General features: G+C 39.5%; 1 protein-coding gene across 20 annotated transcripts in view; it reads right to left on the bottom strand.

The window, feature by feature from the left end:
- baz2b (bromodomain adjacent to zinc finger domain 2B) overlaps window positions 1–20,825 on the bottom strand; it is a 157,598-nt gene that overhangs the window by 57,259 nt on the left and 79,514 nt on the right. For all 20 annotated transcript variants that reach the window (XM_012971060.2, XM_012971071.3, XM_012971063.3 and 17 more), the window contains one exon: window positions 961–1,107. In XM_012971060.2, the coding sequence (XP_012826514.1) occupies window positions 961–1,105 (145 nt within the window). In that variant the 5' untranslated portion in view covers window positions 1,106–1,107. The remainder of the gene's footprint in view (window positions 1–960; window positions 1,108–20,825) is intronic.

Here is a 20,825-nt window from a genome sequence, read left to right as displayed (position 1 = left end):
TTTGCCCAAAACATGCATGTACCTTTAAATGAACTTTTAATATATCAAAGAGTGTCTAATTCTTAGCAACTGTTCAATTGGTCTTCATTTTTTATTTTATTGTTTTTAAACTATTTGCTTTCTTATCTTTCTATTCAGGCTCTCTGCTATTCATATGCCTGTCTCTCATTCAAACCAATGCCTGGTTGGTATGGTATAGCTGCTGGAAGGGATTTCGGCCTCCCTCCACCCCCTAGTGCCCCCCACTCCCTGCCCACTTGGGCCAGAGTAGACAAGAGAGTGGCTAACAACTATAGAGGAAGCAGACCATGCAGTCTGAGATTCAGGGTCCCCCAAGCCCCCCTTACAATTACACCACTTGGCAGGGTTATAGAGAAGGACCCGGGGAGACAGGATTGTGGTGAACAACAGGTAGGGAACAACTGGGAATGACAAATTTACAGGAACGTATGTTCTCCCTTTGTCTGAATGGGGTCACTTCAGGTACTCCAGTTTCCTCTGACATTCCAAAAACATACAGGCAGGTTAACCAGATCCTGATAAATATTAACCGTACTGTGTGTGAATGTAATAGGACCCTTAGACTGTATGCACCACCGGGGCAGGGACTGATGGGAATGATGTATAATCTCTCTGAAACACTAAATAAATGTTTTGGTACTATTTAAATAACAGACAATAAAGTTCATTGTCGGTAAATTTGTAATACTAGCCCCATCCTTGGCTGGTATTTTTAGGCGGCAACCCTTAACGATAGTCTATATATTAATTAAGGTCATGATGTAACCTAAGCCAATGAGACAGTTTGTTCTGCATGGTTTTCAACTGCCACTAAATGTCACTGTTGTTCTCTGCAAATAAAAACACAGTACCATACATAGTGCATTTGACTGAGGATGTAAAGCTGACAGAACAGTCCTACACCACTCAACCCTTTCCCCAGAGGTGACGGTGACCTACCGCAAGCGGTGATTGTGGAGCTCAGAGGTGAAACTCCAGCGGAAAGGCCTCCTTTAGAAACAACTGCAGCGACAGATGGGGTTGAAGGCGAGGACGAAGTTGCTGATGATGGGGTTGATGTAGTTAACCTCTCTGCAGATTCCATATCTGTGGGAAAAAGGCAATATAATACATTAGTAAATATATGATACTGTATTACTGTAACCACAACCCCACAACAATTTTCAGCAATTATCTTCTCTCTCTCTAGTCTTATTAAAGTGACCATGGAGACGTATGGTCAGTTTTAGCCTTACTAGCGTGGAATTTATTGTTAAATCCTGCCATGTACCAGAGTTAGTCTCCCCAAACATAATAACTTATATGGAAAGCAATGGCTACACCACATTAGAGATCCATACCTCCCAACATTTGAACAATGCAAAGAGGGGCTGTGTGTAGCGCAGTGAAAACTGTTAGCCCACACCCATTTTTGTCACCATACCCTCTAAATACCACTCCCATTTTACAAAATTTGCCAGGTTTTGTAAAGTTTAAACAAATTTCTGGGGGTTTTGGGGTCTCGTTTTATGTGTTATTACAATTTTGCTAATGAAGGTGAAATTGCCATTAAGGTGTGAGTCTCAGTTCCCCCAAGAGACCTGTTTATCTTATTAGTTACAATTGTATCTAAGTGCAGGTGTTGGGCATTCTAGACAAAAGCTACTTATCTAATTAAGTTTGAGAAATTTTGTATTTTTTTTGGCATTCAGTGCAGGAGATCAAAGGGACTTTTCAGTAAAGGTGGCCATACACGAGCAGATCCGCTCGCTTGGCGATGCGGATCTTCCCCCGATATCCCCACCTACGGGTGGGCGATATCGGGGAGCATTTAGGTAAAAAAAATAATAATCCGATCGTTTGGCCCTGGGGCCAAACGATCGAATTATGTGGGCGGCAATGGGGCAGTCGGATCGGGGACCGCATCAACGAGCCGATGCGGTCCCCGATCTGACCGGATTTTCTAACCTGGCCAATCGAGATCTGGCCAATTTCAGGCCAGATATCGGTCGGCCAGGCCGCTCTGCTCTCCCCACACACGGGCCGATTAGCTGCCAAATCAGTCCAAGGGACCGATATCGGCAGCTACAGTCGGCCCGTGTATGGGGACCTTTAGAATCCGGGACTGAGGGCCGAGCTGTTAAAATCGGGACTGTCCAATGAAAATCGGGCCAGTTGGAAGGTATTGCACCCACTTGAACCTAGAATGGATCAGTGTAATCCACATATATCTACACAGAGAATATCCACTGGCAATCAGTGGGTTATGGCAAATACTAGAGGGGCTGCTGTAAGATGCCATAGGCAGTCACTATTTATTGGGCCTGTGTTGGGGGGGCTGTTTGGGCCTCTGTGTAATTGAAGTGCTAGGGTCTATTTTCAATTCCAGTCCGAGGCTGAACCCATGGGCCAATCAGATCTTGCCAGAAATCTAATATCAGAGCTTGCTGTGTTTGGCCAGAACCATGCCAACCAAACAACTGCAAGATCAGTGCAGTTGCTCCTGAAATTCTTTGAGAACAGGACCATGAAAGATTAATATCCCCTCCATCAAGGGACTGGCTGTTATTGGGCATATTTTAGGTAGAGGTGTTTGCCCTAAGAACCCAGCCTCAGTTACCAGTAGATGCCCTGGGTGAAATCAATATGCATTTATTAAAGTCACATGTCTAACCTGGGCCTGTTAGGCTACAGTTCCCATAATCCCCTAACTGGCAACTCTAAAACAACATGGAAAGGGTAAAAAGCAAATATTTATTGATGTTACTATGTTTAAATTTAGTACAGAATAAGAAAAAGTCATCTGCAGTAAAATAGGGGTGAAATAGCGGTACTTGGCATTTTGCAGAGACAGTTCAGTGAAATCCATGTGTTTCGCTTTTCCAACCTGCCCATCTGATTCCGCATGTCATTGTTTCTTAATGTTCCCTTTTTTTTGCACACTGCTGCAAAATGGTGGAGCTTTATAAATAAACTATAGCAATGATGATAGGCTGCGCAGAGACAGAGCAATTAATGCTGGGAAAGAGAGAACACTCAGTGGCGCATCAGTCACTCTGCTTGTGTGCTCAGCATATGGTAACAATGCAGAGAGGAGGCTGGCGAAGGTGAAAAGAAGGATTTGTAATGCTCCACAACGAAATCCCATTGACCTTCTTATGTTCTATGCTTCTTGGCTTGCAAAATACATTGCTAAGGAAGATGCACGGATATTAGTCTGAAACAGCACGCACAGTATAATATAATTTTACTATAACATAAGTTTTATTGCATTGCTTATTACAACAGCTTTGGGCTAAACTTGCATTTTCAGTAGTTTTTACTTATTCCTAGGGGGACATTAGACAGTGTGGTTCTTGCCTAAGGATTTCTGGGAAGCCCCTAAAACACCGGTTCCTAAACATTTGCGCTTGGAGAAATGGCAGGGGACGTTGGTTCAGCCCGAAGGCCTATTAATGTGAGAATTGGGGGAGAATGGCCATTTATAAACACCTAAAAAACCTTGCTTGAAGGCCCGTCAGGATGATATTTGGAGTGAATATGTATTTTTTGTCCTGGTTATTCTTCAAACTAACTGACATTTCTCTATATCTGAACTCATTTTACGAGCCAAGGACCCCAGCCAAAGGTTGTCCCTTCAGGTGGAGCTTGAAGTAAAAAAAGTTTGGCAGTCAGTTTGTAGTTTAAGGAAAGGGCAGTCCAGAACTTATTCCCACCAGGTAGCAGTGTTCTCTGAGCTACATGTATATGTGGAATGCTCTGGGTACCCCCATATGATTTACTCTATAATGTGATCCCCTTGATACAGTAAAACATCTACATAGCATAACTCATAACATTTGAAAAATGTAAAGAGGGACAAAAAGAAATGCTGCGCAAAGCGTGCCAACATTTTTTGACCACTCCAATTTTTTCTGCGACCACACCCCCTAAATACCACTCCCATTTTACAAAATTTGGCAGGTTATTTAAAGTTTGATCACATTTCTGGGGGTTTTTGAGGTTTTGTGTTATTGCAGTTTTTCTAATGAAGGTGAAATTGCCCTTTAAGCTGCGAGTTCCCCCAAGAGACCTGTTTAGCTTATTATTTACAATTGTATCTAAGTGCAGGTGTAGCTTGTTAACTCTTCTGGGCTCTCTGCCAAAAGCTACTTTTTTAAATTAAGTTTGAGAAACATTGTATCTTTTTTAGCTTTCAGTGCAGGTTTAGTGCAGGTTCAGTGCAGGAGATCAAAGGGAAATGAGGGACTTTTCAGTAAGAATCCAGGACTGCGGGCTGAGCTGTCAAAATCGTGACTGCAAACATCAGGGCAGTTGGGAGGTATGGTATAACATAAGGGGAACAGGTTCAACCCTTAACAGTGACAGTCTAGAAAAGAGAAGGAAGAGAGAGAATACAGCAGAAATATTCCAATATATAAAGTGAATGAAGAGAGATCAAAAGGGAGGTATTTTTCATAAGTGGAAGACCCAGGGGACACAACATGAAGCTGAAGGGAGGAAAACCAGAAAGAAACATAAGGAACCACTTCTTTATACAACGGGTGATGAATAAATGAAAAACCTTTCCAGTAATTGTGGTGAGGATCAGTTAGGAAAAGGGATTCACACACAGATGGCATTAGTAGAAATAGCACGGACTTGGATTCTTGTGTTTTCATCTCTAAAGAACTACCAGTAAAAAGGATTCGGAAGAGAAAACCGTTCAGCTATGGCAGAACTACAGCACTCAGCAGCTAATTTGATTCCAAACCCTCCTATCATGCAATTAATAGATTCTGCCAGCCAGAGACAGCTTGCACCCACTGAAATTGCAATGGTTTAGACAACTGTGATATTAGATTAGAAATCACATTCATTTCCAAAAAGGGTTGTTCACCTTTAAATTAACTTTTATTATGACATAGATATTGATATTCAGACACCATTTGCATTTGTTTTTCATTTTGTATTTTTTGTGGTTTTTCAGTTATTTACATTTTTGTTTGGAATTTCAGCAGTTATCTGGTTGCTAGGGTCTTGTTTACCCTAGAAACCAGGCAGTGGTTTCAATGAGATACTGAAATATGAATACGAGAGGAGCTGAATAGAAAGATAACGACTAAAAACTAACGACAATAATAGTAACATTGTAAGCTCACAGACCAATATTTTTTTGGCTTCTGGGGTCAGTGACCCCTATTTGAAAGCTAGAAAGATGTAGTAGATGTAGACTGTATATCAGCTTCTACACCCATCCACCCAAGTCCCACTTCCAGCAGCTGCTGTTCAACTACAGCTCCCATAAGCCCCTAACAGCTTAATAACAGATGCAGCTAGCATATCCCTGATATAAATATTTCCACTATATTGTCTGGGGGTGCCCTATATAAAATAATTTGTGTAGCAAAGTACAGCATCTCAGGGATTTATTCAAATAGATTCATTTTTTTAAATAAAGTTTTCATTCTTCATCAGAATTTAAGTATAATTATTATGCATACAATAACATTATTATACACATATAGATGAATATATTTTTCTATTAAAAGCTGTTACTTTGCTACTAATATGCCAATGTGAGGAAAGTGAAAGTGCTGCTATTTTTGCCTGAAAACCTCTGAAATGAGTCGGGGCGTGTGGTTTACCAGAGAGATGTTTGTGGTTTATTGTAAGGGGCTGCGCTAACCGACATTTAAATGAAAAAAGAAAGCAACCTCACACCTATGTAAGGCTCCTTGCTTTAAGCACTCACACTCCAGCGGAGACGGCTATGTGATGTGAAACGACAAGCCGCTCATGTTTATTATTGCATTTGGGTAAATCATTTTATTAGAGCTGACACTTCCAGGGCTCTGACATTGCTTGGCACCACTGGCTAAATATTTGGGGTTGTTTTCCCCCCCCCTTATCTCAGAGCACCTGTGCATGGTGGGGCATTGGTTAGCGATGCGGTCCTAGGTATGATTCCAGCCAGGGCACGGATTTGGTATGTTCTCCCTGTGCTTGGGTGGGGGTTTCCTCCTATATCCTGAACATATGTAGGCAGGTTAATTGGTTCTTGATTTCACTGACCATAGTGAAGGTGATAGGGACCTTTGATTGTAAACTCCATGGAAGAAAGAGATTGATATATATTCTCTATCAGTGCTAAGGAAGATGCTGGTGCTATACAGATAAAGAATAATAATAATTTGGCCTATAGGTTGGACAGAGTGCCAACTCAGATCCAAAGCAGTCTTGGACGCCCCTGGCACCCAGAGGCATTATTGGGCCCCAGGTCAGCCTGAGGCTGTCTTCCTAATGACACCACGCCATGCAATCATGCTCTCTGCAATAGAAGAGCTGAAATTTTCATTCAGTTAAGACAATTCCTGCTCTTAGGGCGAAGACACAGCAAGCTACTTAGCAGCAGCAACCTGTCACAGCTACTAAACACCAGAAAATACCCTGCCTATGAGAATTTCCTCTGCTAAAACACAAATAGAGTCAGTACCTTTTACTTGTTCCACACTAAAATATAATTAATCCTTATTGGAGGCAAAACAATCCTATTGGGTTTATTTAATGTTTACATTATTTTTACCAGACAAAGCATGGAGATACAAACTATGGAAAGACTCCTTTCCAGAAACCCCCAGGTTCTGAACATTCTGGATAACAGGTCCCATAAGTGTAATTGAGTTCAGCAGTTGAATACAGGCCTCTGAGTCTCACTTCCTATGCTGAAAGACAGTTAGTGGGGGCTTGGAAACAAGACTCTCCCAAGAAAATGAAGCCCATCTATTTAACTATTTACAGTCCAGAATGGATAACTCGGTATCCTCATGCATTCCCAGTAGTGTTACACACAGGGTTCAACTTTGTTCCACTTGCATTTCAGATTAAAAGTCCAATTGTGCGCAGCTGTCAAGGTCAGAGCAAATGGTGCATTGTGGGCCACACAAAATGTCATTTACATGTGGGAATCAAGACTTTTGGAGCGTTCAAAGCAGATAAATCCACTTTGGAGAAGAGACAACAGACAAAACATTTTGGGAACTCCCCCCTGCAAATGTAATTGGTGAAGAGAACACTATCCATCTGATCATATTCTCTCGTGGGGGTGGGGGATTCACAAATGTGCAGTAAACTAAAATTGTGGTAATAAATATTAAATGTATAATGGCAAATAATGCCTTATGGCAGCTCCCGCATTTATTAATAAAAATAAATATATATATGTTTATAAGCCACATGTTTGCCCCTGGCTGCTGTTGCCCTACAGCATCTCATGGCTGACAAATGCTAACTAGAAATTCTGGGAATTGTAGTTTAACAATAGCAGAAGGGTTGCAGGCTGGACATTCACATATATACATATGAGGTCTTATGAGAAAAAACAGAATTTAATGCAAAAAAGTGAACTAACGTTTCGGCTGTTACGCCAGCCTTTGTATATATATATATATATATATATATATATATATATATATATTTATATATATATATATATTGTATCATATAATATAATATATGTTATATATATATATATATGTCATATTATATATATAAATAAGAGAACCATGTATAAATGCCACCTCTAAATAGGTCCTTGTCTCGAGCAAATTACAAATCATAACAGACGGCTGCCACCAAAATAATCCCTGCAGCAGTAATTAGTAAGGATGAATGGTAATTAGATATTAGACCAACTGTCTGCACTTGATTGGCCTTTTGGTCAGAATACAGCATATCCCCATGGTGCTAGCCAACTCTCTATCAGACGGGCTAGTGCCAAAACATGGCTCATACAGCCAATAATGTGCTGCTATTGCTAATAGGGATAAAGTCCCTAAGCACTATTTCTATTTAACATGTGCTCTTTAGTTTAATGCCACAACATCTAACCATTCAGCCCTCTGGCCCTTTTTAAAGCCTCCTGCTGTTGTCTGAATGCAACTCCCAGCATACCACATTCTTCAGTAGGATGCTGGGAGTTGTAGTTTAATAATAGCTGGGGGGCTGCAGGTTGGACATTCCTGGTGTAATATATACCAGGATGTATTTATGAGTCCAAACTCTGTGAAGGTTTGCTACTTCTGCCCCAGACACAAGCGCTAAAGCACTGAAATTGAAAGAACTGTACCCCTTAATGCTCACCTTAATAGGCGGCACTGCTACCTTCTGCACCCTATGCCAGCTAAAAATTACACACACTTTAGGAAGTGTAATGGAAGCCACCTATGTGTCTCATCCAGTCCATTCCCTTATGAATACAGCACTATGGAATGTAGGAAGCCCTATATTTATTAGAACACAGGTACTTGTACTCCAGATCTGAAACTATGGGTGCTCATGTTGGGGACAGGGTGTGGAATTTTGTACCCTGCCCCACCTTTGTAAATAAGCCGCTTTGTGTTACATAGCCCTTATCATTTATTATTACCAGACCCATCAATAGAAAGCATGGTTGTAACAGCATAGCTCCCGACACATTTGCAGGCTTACCCTTCTATAGTGTTACAGCATTGAACCCTAAATACATAATACTTAGCTTTCAGGCTGTTCAATCTACTAAAATAGCCTTGGGGAAAGGGAAAATTATTTTCTGTATTGGTATTGTATGTATGTATAACTTTATTTATAAAGCGCCACAAGGGTACGCAGCTGTAAAATCTTACACAGTATACACAATTACACACAGAGAGGACAAGTGTTATAATAAATGCAATAAATTAGTATAAATACACAGAGAGTAAGTGCCATGTGGTATAAGACACAGTAGGAAGGAGGTCCCTGCCCCATAGAGCTTACATTTTGGCATATGTTAGGATTTACAGTAACTACTTAGCATTTATTTATATTAGTGGTAGACAGGGCCAGATCAAGTAGTAACGGTACCCATGACAATACTACTTGGCCCAGCACCCTGCCTGCTTGCCCCTGCTTGAGTTGTCACATTGTAATGTCTTATTACTGACTGTAATAAAACATCACTTTCCACTTGCCAAATTGTCATGCCAAATTGTTGGGACTAAGTATCTCTTGCTCGTGGGAATGCAACTGTTTTCTATTTGAAATACTGGTCAGTACATTGTGCCTGTACTGATGTATTTCACTTGCAGAGAATAGTACATTTGTGTTCTGCGGAGCGGCAGCCCAGGTTATGCCAGTTACATCAGAGCCAGGGACCCTGAAGGGCAATATTTTCACATTACATCAATATTCTGTACATAGGGCATATACGCTAAACTCACTGGGGAATCCTATTCACTAATGGGTTTTCTTACAAGGGCATCCCTGGCAATCCGGAGGTTTCAGCTTCAGGAGCGGAAAAGCTCTTTTTTCAAAATAAGAGCAGCCAAGTAATGGAATGCACTCCTGGGGCCGGTCCTGGCAGATTGAGATGGCTGAAGAAAGGGATGAATGCCTTTTTAGCAAGGCGTAAAGTACAAGGTTAGGGGTATTAATTACAAGTTAGTGTATCCAGGAAAGAGGAGTTGGTTTCAATGGGTTTTTTTATTTGTGTTATTTTAACCATTTAAATGTATTAAGTGTTGAACTGGAAAGACACAAATTCATTGTTAGACAACGTTACTACTCAACTTTGGGGATTTTACTATTTTCCGCAGCTCTTTACAGAGATCATATATCATTCTCATCAGTCCCTGCTCCAGTGGAGCTTACAATCTAAGGCCTCTTTTATATTCACAAACAGTAGGGTCAGTTTTATCAGGAGCTAATTAACCGGCCTGTATGTTTTGGAGTGTGGGAGAAAACTGGATAACTTTCAGGGGTGAAAGTCCTGTCACTGCTGCAGGGCTGATCCCCTGGTTGGGTCCGCCAGAAGGCCTGTAGGCCCGCTGAGGCCCTGCACTGATGCCGGAATCATGGCAGCAAGCAAAGGGCATAGGAAGAGTGCAAAATGGGTCCACCATGACCATGGTCTTTTTAGTTTTGCTAAAGAATATAGCAAATACTTAATAAAGGACTAAAGTTTGGGAGATGTGTTCCCTTTCATTGAGACAAGTGTTTCAGTGACAGCAACAAACATTACGGGGAATTCCCAGGATGCCATCAGTGACTTCCCACCCACACGCATCTGTCTGCTGTTTCACTCCAGTGATTTTGCCATCCATCCCCCATAAAGTATTTAGGAAACACAACTGAACAGTAAATAACACTGATGTATGCAAGAAAACACACACGTTTCATGCCTATCATTTAAAGGAGTAGTAACATTTTAAAATGTTATAATTATTATATATTATGTGCAGTTTCTCGTAATGGTGTGGGAATACTCATGTTTACTGGGTGGCTGGGTGAGCAGAGGGGCATCCTTCCGGCAGACACTAGTTGATTGTACCTTCAGATATTTGGATTAGATACAGAGGGATCCATTGAGTACACTGGTCCCAAATTTTCAGCTAAGGGGTATGTCTATGGAGCACAAGACCCAGCTTGGACACACAGTCGGCAATAACAGTGGCTCAGTAAAGAACATGGAACTCGGACAATACAAAAAAAAGGCCTTGGAACACTGTGACTTTAAGGACAAGAGGCGTTTTGCGTTGGTGGTTATAGCTACAATATGTGACCCGTAAAAAGACAAATATGGAGGGGAGCATGGGATTCAAAGGTAACTGAGAATGCCAATAAAGCAACAGAAACTAAATCACAAAGAACTAGATATATTTATTAGTATACATTAAATAAATCTGCCTTCTGTGGCTCAACCAGGAGGAGCAGCAGCCCAAAAACAGGAGCTTCCCATTTCTACACTTGGCAAATCCTAATTTACATGCACATTTGTGATTCTATTAGCAAGTATGATCAGGGGCGTAACTCCAGAGAAAGCAGACCCTGAGACTGCAGGGGGGCCCACTAACCAATGTTTTGGGGCCCTGAATTGAATTTGCTGTGGGGTCAGTAACATCTAGTAAAGGCACTGTGTATGATAGTGTAGTCGAGTTCTCACCTTGCTAATTAAAAAGCCAAGGTCCAGGGTTCAATTCAGACCAAGACTGCTGAAATAAAGCTGGGGCCTTTCTGCTTCCCTGACAAAGTGTGTTTGTTGCTTGTTAATGAGCGCGGGAAGAGGGGCCACCACTGCTCTCCATTTTATCACTGGCATCCAATTCTAAAAAAGGGAATAAGTATTTGCATAACTATTTGTACCTGCATGGCTGCAGTTGTTGCTGGGAATTCTGGCAGAAGATATTTGGGGAAACTTTAGGGGAAATGTTGCCCATTTGTATCTCAAGGAATAGAAGAAGCCAGCAAAAGACTAGGGCCAATTGGAAATTTATTCTATGAATTGACATGTAACCGTAGTCCAGGGTTGTTTCTCGAAACCCTGTTTAGTTCATGCCTTTTGTTAGTCCCTCAAAATGGAAGTATTTTAGGCATAGGTAGGGTAGGTGGAGTTGTGATGTAAAGTGGGTGGGGTTGTGATGTTGAGGGGGTGGATCATCACTTTAAGGGGCCGGAGTATGTCATGCCCCATGTGAAATTTCAAAATTAAATATAAAAAAATCTGTTTGTGTTTTTAAAAAATGGATTTGAATGCAGGATTCTGATGAAGAAGCTCTATTAGCTGATGTGTGAAATAAATCCAAAGCCAGCTGAATAAAGGCTGTAGTTACCAACTAACTCTGAGCATTTTATACCTTATTTCATTTTTTAGACATTAGTTCATGTTACCATTTTGAGAACTGGTTCCCAAACTGTTGGGATGCCCCCCTAGGGGACGGGAGGGGGGTTCAGCCTGAAGGCCAGTTGGGGTATGATTTGGGGAGAATACATATTTGCTCTTGTAAGTACATCTCAAAGCTCAGCTTGAAGGTTAACTAGGAGGAGACCTTATTAATCACCTACATATTGTTAGAATTATGTCTGAATTACTGATACACCAATATTTCCCTATATCTGTAACCATGTTATGAGGGGGTCATGACCAAAAGGTTAAACCTTCAAGAATAGCTTTAACTGAAAAGTCAGACAACCACTTATTTAGAGTGAAGAGGAATTAGGTTTTACAATATCCCAGGATTGCATTATTATCACACTGGCCTTGACATCTCTGGCCTTGGGAAAGGTTGAAATGAAAATGCCTCCATACACAAAACAGCAGTCTTAATGTATGACTGGTAAAGGTTACGCTAACTATGGAAGGTTTAAATGCAAGGTTACTGCACTCATATGTCTTTCTTCCCATTCACTTCAATAAACCTCTTCAAGTCCATGGATTTGTTAAATATTGGAGTAAATCCCAGAGATTGAATATACATATTTTTTCTAAACAGGTGCATCACAGCAAACTTTTGCATTAATTTACACGCATTTATGAATTTGCAGATGTTTTACACAAAATGCTTTTCTTCTTTTGCATGAGGTCAGATCAAATCAAGTTAATGGAATCAAATGTTGGGTAATGATTGGCGTGTAGGATAAAAATTGTCCTGTTTGGCTATTCACATTAATAGATAGGAAATAGACTGACCAGATATGGTTTGTATAGTTAGACTTTGATTCCCTGGAATTCTATCCAGAATTACAGAATTAAGATTTTACAGTCAATCAACATTAATCTTAAATTTCCTAAATCTATCCCTTACTAACCATGTAAATACATCACCACCTGAAGTGGATTTAATTTTAGATTTCACTTCAAATCTTTACCACATATATGACATGTCACTGCAACACTGCAATTTGGTTTTCTTACTGGTTAAACCCAGTACTCATTTTCATGCCCTAAAACATGTAAAGTCATCAAGACTCCCAACTGAGGTCAACAGCTACAAGTCATTTAAAGAGATACTGACACCAGAAATTAAACCTTTTTTACATCTATCATAGCATTGTCTTTGCATGACCTTAATAATTTTGCCATAAAAGTATTTGCCCATTGCTTTTTTATTACCTATCTGATACCCCATGTTCCTCTATGAGGGGGCGGCCATATTTGTGCAGCAGGAGTCCATTAGCATAAGAAGCTGTAAGTGACAGGCTGAGAAGAGACCCCGCAGGGCACTTCAGTGATCCGCCGGTCTCCCTCCCCTGATGCGCCGCAGGTGAGTTTCATTTAGGCGCGAACGGGGGAGGGGGTCAGAGGGTATTGGGGGCTCCTGCGGGGGGGAGGGGGCGGTGTGAAGGCGGCGAGGGCCATTGGGGGGTGCAGGGGCCCCTGAGGCAGAAGCCAGTCTGCCTTTAATCCAATTTAATCAAAAGCACCCCTAACCTTGCATCTCTCTCTCTATATATATATATATATATATCTAACCTAATTTAGAGTCTGCATCGTCTACAGCGAGTCCTTAATAAATGTAACTAGAAATGAGGATGAGAGAAGGTTATTAAAAGCAGATCAAACAAAACCATGTACCTTGTAAAACTTATAATTCTACAAAGACCTGTTCTAACCTGCAAACAATATGACACAGCACACTATTTAAGACAATATAAATATTTAAAGGTAATATTAAAGAAGAACAGAAATGATGCCAGTATCCTTCATGAGGGACAGCTTCCTTTTAAAACAACACGTTGCCTTTACAACTTGCTAAAAGACCAACTTAGAATTGCAAAATAGAGGTGACATTTTGGTTTTATTTTTGTTGGGGGGTATAAAAACAACAGCTGGTTAAAAATAATAAGCACCATACAAAAAAAGGTTAAAATATATTAAAATAGTCTTAGAAGTTCAAAAATAAAGTTGCCTAAAAGCAAGATGATCTCTATTGTACCCAACTGAACAAGAGGTAAAAGAGCTGATATTATAATAATATATGGGAAAAAAAATCATGGTATTATTCATCATCAGTTAATACCATAAGTACATCATCAATATATCACCCTGGGAAAATTCTAACCAAGAGCACAAAATGGTGCCCAAAGGTTGCCCATTACCGTATCACAAACCTGTAAAATATACTCTAAAACTCCAGATAAATATGGGATACAATAACATTCATAGCCATTTATTAAAAAAAAAACCATTGTAACCATAGGAACTCAATATATTTTTCAAGAAAATGTAACTTTTTGGAGATTGATAACATTATTATCAGCTTTTGTTCCCACTGCCTCCAGCAACAGTTCATCTATCACATCTTAACTCCATTCCCTGAAGTGACTGCTGAACTCTGTTTATGAACTGCTCCATGTTATTTGATGCACTACTGGGACTACTTGATAAAGAGCTGCTTATTATTATATGAATTTTGACCTTTATCTCTATCTTTAATGAATTGTTTTACTTCATGGGTAGGCTGACCAGCTGCTTTTTAGTTTTTATGGAATATAATCTTGGTGATATTTATATATTTTAGTTTATTATTTGTGGTTATTTGTTAAGAGGAGACACAGTCCTGTTGTCGGGGTACCTCTCAACATCTTCTCCGCTCTCATTCACTGATATTAATCATCCCTATATTATACGGGAGGAAAAACAAATCTGGCTGGTGCACCACTTAGTAAAAATGGCCTTTAGTAGGCTGAATATGATCTCCAAACATTTATTTTATCAGGCAGAACATAGGTGCGACAGAACGAAGTTTAAATTACCTTTAAATGCTTTATTCCATTACAGCCAAGCCGCCCACACCCTTTCCCGTCAAACTGCTGTTGACTTGTCTGTTTGCCAATCAAATTAAGTAAAAAAAAAAAAATTCTATTATTTGAATTAAAAAAAAAAAAAAAACATGTTCTGGTTTTACAGTTAAATTGTGAAATATCTTTGTGCAATTGTCTCAGCAAAGGAAAGTAAAACAAAGCACACTTCCTGTTGTCAAAGCACAAACTGTCCAAACGGCAAATATCAATCTGCCCATTTTCACGGTTTGTTATAAAAAAGGTTTAATTAGCTCTTAGGGCTTAATGCCTTCCACTTTTATTACTTATCTTTTTATGCAGGCCCTCTGCCCTTCTATTCATCTTCCAACCTCTTGTTCAACAAGTGCCTGGTTGATAGGGTAAATAAGACTCTAGCAACCAGATAGCAGCTGATATACCAAACTGGAGAGCTGCTGAACAAAAATCTAAATAACTAAAAAAAAAAACTTAACAATAAAAAATAAAAACCAATTGCAAATTCTCTCAAAATATCAATGACTACATCATACTGAAAGCTCATTTAAAGGTGAACTACCCCTTTAAAAATTATGTTTCTTTTTTCTATTATCTCATCTTTGCCCAGTTAGCTGTATAGCAGCTCCTGAACATATTATTAATGGCTAATAAGCAGAATAAGCAATTTCATTGCATAAAACACTACACCCAAACATTTTACTAAGCACTTATGAACTATAAGTAAACCTTTTTTAGAGAGGGCGTATTTTTTTTGAGGGAAATTTCCTTTATGCCCAAGCAAAGGATGCTCTCCAGAACATAAGGCAATTGCAGAATGTATTTGATTTAGCTTTAACTTAAGAGTCCTCATCGCTATTAATAGTTCTGGTATTTAGTATTTATACACTGCCGCCCATTTACAAAGTACTTTGTAATTATACTTCGCAGACATTATTGCAGTTCTTGTTAGATTTATGGAAGCCTATGGCCGAAGCCCAGACCTGAGTGGCAGACTCCAGGGAGAAAGCAATACAAACATGGGAACGGGCTATTCTGTCATAAACAAGGCAAGTTATCTGCCAAACACTGCCCATTAATCACCACTATTAGTTCACCAGTAGCCACAAAATAACTGCACAGCACCTCCGTTGAAGGGGAACTGTCATTAAGAAATGACATGTTGAGAAATTAATAACATTTCACTGAATCTTTTTCACAAATACCCCATATTGTGTTTTTCTTACAAAAAAATATTTAATATTTTCTTAGCGAAATCCCTTAATCTTACATTTTTTACTGCTGCAAACAACTCACAGAGTGATAGCATCCAGGGAAAGACAAAGGTAGGTTAGCAGGTTTGCGTAAGGATAAGGTAAGGGGGAAACACTGAAAATGGGCACATTTTGTGCTAGCGTGTCCGACATTGCTTTATGAAAGGTCCGGACAAGGGGACAGAGTGGGTGATTTTGGGGTACTGTTGCCACCTGGCCGGTATTTTACCTGTTTGGCCAGTATATATTATGCTTCCTGCCAATGTTATTAATTGGGAAGAAAGTTAAAATTTAAAGAAAGAATGTAGATCTAAATTGGTCGCTCACTTTAATAAACTTTTAGTTACATTTAGAAATAATGAAAAGGAAACAAACAATCCTATTTATCCTACTCCTTTCTCTTGGCATTGCCTGGGCTCCAGTATAGATGAGAGAAACTGATTATGCCATCACTGGCGGGCAGCCACCCTTGGTTTCACCCAGTTCTACCAGCTCTGAGATCAAATGACTCTCCTGATCAGCTGTTCAGAGAGTTCTATCAGGGAGAGGCAGGTTTCATTCTCTTTAACTGACGTGTAAGGGCAACTCCCAGCAGGAGCAGGCATGGGGGTGCTGGAAGTTGTAGTTAAACAAAATATGGCTCAATGAAGATTGATCCCTTTCAGAAACACTACGGTGTGATTTTATTAGGAGCCAATAAAGATGCCTTTGGCTTGTGTAAAGAATCTTATGGAGGAACACGGGGAACATACAAACGGCCTGCAGATCCTGCACCGGCTAAAATCAAATCCCTAAAGTCAAGTGACTTTTAGAATTACATTTATTGGATTTTCCTCCCCAAAAAAATTCTAAAAGACATAACCTTAAGGGTTCGGATTTGTGGTCAGCAGAACTTGTGATTTAAATCCTGGTTTTGTGCATCCTTGGTATATCCCTATTAAAAGCTGATTAAATGCACTACTTTGACAGACAATTACAGGTATAGGATCCCTTAACCCATTATCCAGAAAGTTCCGAATTACAGAAAGGCTATCTTACATAGACTCCATTATAAGGAAATAATTCTAATTTTAAAAAAAGATTTCCTTTTTCTCTGTAATAATAAAACAGTACTTTGTACTTAATTCCAACTAAGATATAATTAATCCTTATGGAAGGCAAAACAATCCTATTGGGTTTATTCAATATTTAAATGATTTTTAGCAGACTTATAGTATGGAGATCCAAATTACGTAAAGATCCCTTATCCGGAAAACCCCACGTCCCGAGCATTCTGGATAACAGGTCCCATACCTGTACTGTTTATTTTATTTTACATTTCCAGTGTCAACTGCAACTTAAAATCAGAAAGGGCGTTTCTCCTGTTTTCTTTTCCAATTTCAAGACGTCCAGTTTATTATTTAGTACAAAGAGTCCTTAAATCTTATCTAATACTTCACATTCCAGTGTTCTGTTTTCTGTTCTGCAATGGGATTGTTCTTTGCCACATTCTTCAGATATCTGACATTGCTACTAAACTGTTATATATATATAATGCCTTATGATACCCATGCACAGATAGGGTTCCTTATATTTGGGTGATGGGACGCCACATTTCCTGGTTAGTATTTTGGTAAATATGGGCTCTTATGTTTATAAGGGCATGGTATGGTGGGGAAACAGGACAGTAATAAAACACTGATCACTTCTGAAATCAATCAATTATAATAGTGATGCCCAAAATATTATAAAGGAAAGTTCTGAGCAGGTTTTGATGCAAGTATCTTTAATGAATGGGGGTTTAAAGCACAATTCGCTGTGGGGAAAAGTATGGTGGTGCAAATTTACTTTATTTCAACATTGATGAAAAACCATGGTTCTGTAATTAAAGACAGACAAACAGGTTGCCTCTTTGGCTAATCCTGGGCTAATCTACAATAGGGAAGTAACCCATAGCAACAAGGCACCAAATCTCTATATATTTTTTTTATACCTTATCCTGTGGGCAGGTCTATGCTCAGACAAGCAGGAGGAACTACTATGTGAACAGCTAAGCACCACCCACAACCAGAGCACAAGAGATAGCCCCACCCCTCGACTCTCTTGAAAAATAGCAAATACCACACTTATGTGTCCACTTGTGTATTTGCTTTTAAGGGGTCATTATACTGATCTGGTCTGAATAAATGGAACAATAAATAAAAACCTAAAAATCCATGACAGTATTCTGCTCTTATTAATCACAAAGTGACCACTGGAGGTCACTATTTCACTGAAGACTGTGGATGTCACTTAATTGGTTGCTCCAATTAGAATAAGTATGGCAGCTCACTGATACAAATATGCAGATATCTCATGCCAATAGATTTCACTGAACATTTATAGAAATATAAGGGTCTCTAAAGCCTCCATTATAGCATGGGGTGTTACCAGTCCATAATTAAGTCCACAGACAGATATTTGATAGATATTATAAATGATGCACATAAGACCATTCAACCAAGTTTATCTATTTGAATGAAAGGTAATTAATGAAATGTGGTATAGACATGGCACTAATCTGACCCCAGGAAATTGAGCTTAGCCACACAGCATTCTGGTTCAATGCAGAAACCTTAGGGCTGGCTTTATTAAATTAAATGCAGGAAAGTGGGAAGATTAAATAAGGGGTAATTAGGAACTGTGAGCCGCGCAGAAACACCAGATTAAATAAATGACATCTATGAACCTCTGCAATCGACTAAAACCCTAACTGCATTAATTCAATGCAGACATGGTTACACGGTTGCAAGAAGTTGCTGTAGTAAGTCACTATAAGATAAAAGCATGCAGAAAAATGTATATACTGTACTGTACTGTATATAGCTTAGTATAACCAAGCCAGAAAGCTACCATCCCTTCACCACCAGAGAGTGCTGTTTCATTTGTTTTTCGAAAAATGTTCCTCCTCAGTGCAATCATGGCTGCTTCCAATAAGGATTAACACAGACACTTTTTTTTAATTGCAGAAAAATGGAGTACAGATGTATTGCCTTATAATACAATAGCACCACCCATAACAGGGATCAATTGAATATAACTTAATCATAGGGACTTCCAGGCCAATAAAGCAGCACTGTATCTAAAGCTGGCCAAACGTCTTTCTTTTGACCAATGAGATTTTCAAGCCCTGACCATAGATCAGTTGGGATAGCTGTGTTTGAACCCCATACACAGACCAATAAACTGCTGACTTAAAATGGCCATATAAGTTGAGATCCACTCTGTGGCAAAGGCACAAAATCAGCTGATCAGTACAGCTCTGCCACCTACATACTGGGCCAAATCAGGCTGGGCCATTGATCAGATCATACAGTGGGCATACGAAGATACATAGGTGTTTTTGGTCAGACAGGTTCTAACAAGGGCTCCACATACAGGCCAATAACCTGCTGACTCAATCTGGAGGGGCCGATTTGGCAAGTGTATGGAATGGAATGTCAGGTTTTTTAATAGCCCATGCAGGGCCAGCTGAAATTACCTTGATTCTAACCAAATTATAAGGGCAGTAAAGGACTCTCCTTGTCTTTGCCCCATCCCCCAGTGAAGTTGAGCCAGAAGGTCTCTGCAGGAGTGAGTGATTGGTTTGGGTTGACTTGTCACTAATTCCTCTGATAGCCCATGACCTAGAGGTCTTTACACAGGACTCCACTAGAATTGTATCAACCAAGGGGGAAGGGAAAAACAATAAAAAGCCAAATAGCTTTAAAACTTTGCATTTTTTTCCTAATTAAATTGCAGCATTAAGTTATATTAATTTAAAAACATTTAACATTTTGCTTACACCTTTATTGCCCCTTTAAAAAATACTGTTAGGAAAAACTGCTTCTCTTAGCAGGCTGAAAACTGCATGCCTTGGTTTCTCAAGCTATGGGAGGTTAATTGATATATATTTGTGAATGGGGCACAGCATTTTCCTTTATGCAAGAGTAACGTTGTGTCCATTGAAAGGAAACAATTACCAGAAGCAGCAATGGCAGATACTCAGTGACCTGGATAACAACAGCTGTTCAAGGAGAAGCTGAAACCTGTTGCAAGAAAATCCAGTTAATGCCTGGGCCCATAAGGAGGTTTACTCCTTACTCTTTGTGTTCTATTGTGTATGAAAAGGCATGTGTCTATGTACAAACACAAGAAAAGTTTGCCCTAGTCTTGTAACCCATAACCCCCAATCAGATGTTTTTTTTCATTACCTTATCTGCTCTAAACCATTAAAAACTAATTGGTGATTGGTTGCTTGTGGGAACTTGCTATTGTTTGTGCATAACCATAATTCAGCATATTCTACTAATATTATATTTATATTGTTCCTATATCATAGTTCTATAGGAAAAAAAACAGTGGCATTGGAATTTTGGCCTGTGGATAAAAACACACACTGGGTGTTCCAGCTCTCTTTATACAAAATTAAGTGCTCCCACAAGGAGCTGAACCTATTAAAAAACACCAGCAGAAACTTAGCCAAAAGAAAGTTTCATAAGAAAATGGTTGGTGGAAATACACAAGGAAACAAAAGTATCTTCTGTACCCCATTTACTATTAAAATAACATAAATAACCTCAAATTCCAGTTATATCAAAAGGAACAAATAAACATTAACTGGTGTCAAATAAACATTACCCGTATGTAGCAATATAGAGTCAGGGCATTGTGGCCTTTCTAAAGTTGGCCATACACGCTAAGATTCATTCATCTGGTCACCAAATGAGAGAATCTTTCCCCTATATGCCCACCTTAGGTTGACGACATTGGGTTAATTCAATCGTTTGGCCCTAGGGCCAAACAACTAAATTACTAAGGGCCAAGGACAACATCAATGAGCCAATGCGGTCCCCAATCCAACGGGAAAATCAAACCTGGATGATTTCAGCCAGATATTGATCAGGGAAGTCCCCATACATGGGCAGATAAGCTGCTGAATCAGTCTAACGGACTCTACTTGGCAGCTTTAATCTGCTCATGTCTGGCTACCTTTAGTTGCCAATAAAGTTAATTCTATATAAA

This window comes from Xenopus tropicalis, chromosome 9, assembly GCF_000004195.4.
Source record: "Xenopus tropicalis strain Nigerian chromosome 9, UCB_Xtro_10.0, whole genome shotgun sequence".
Classification (NCBI taxonomy): Eukaryota; Metazoa; Chordata; class Amphibia; order Anura; family Pipidae; genus Xenopus; species Xenopus tropicalis.
Note: the sequence above shows the minus strand (reverse complement) of the source record. Positions and strands in the feature narration are given on the sequence as shown.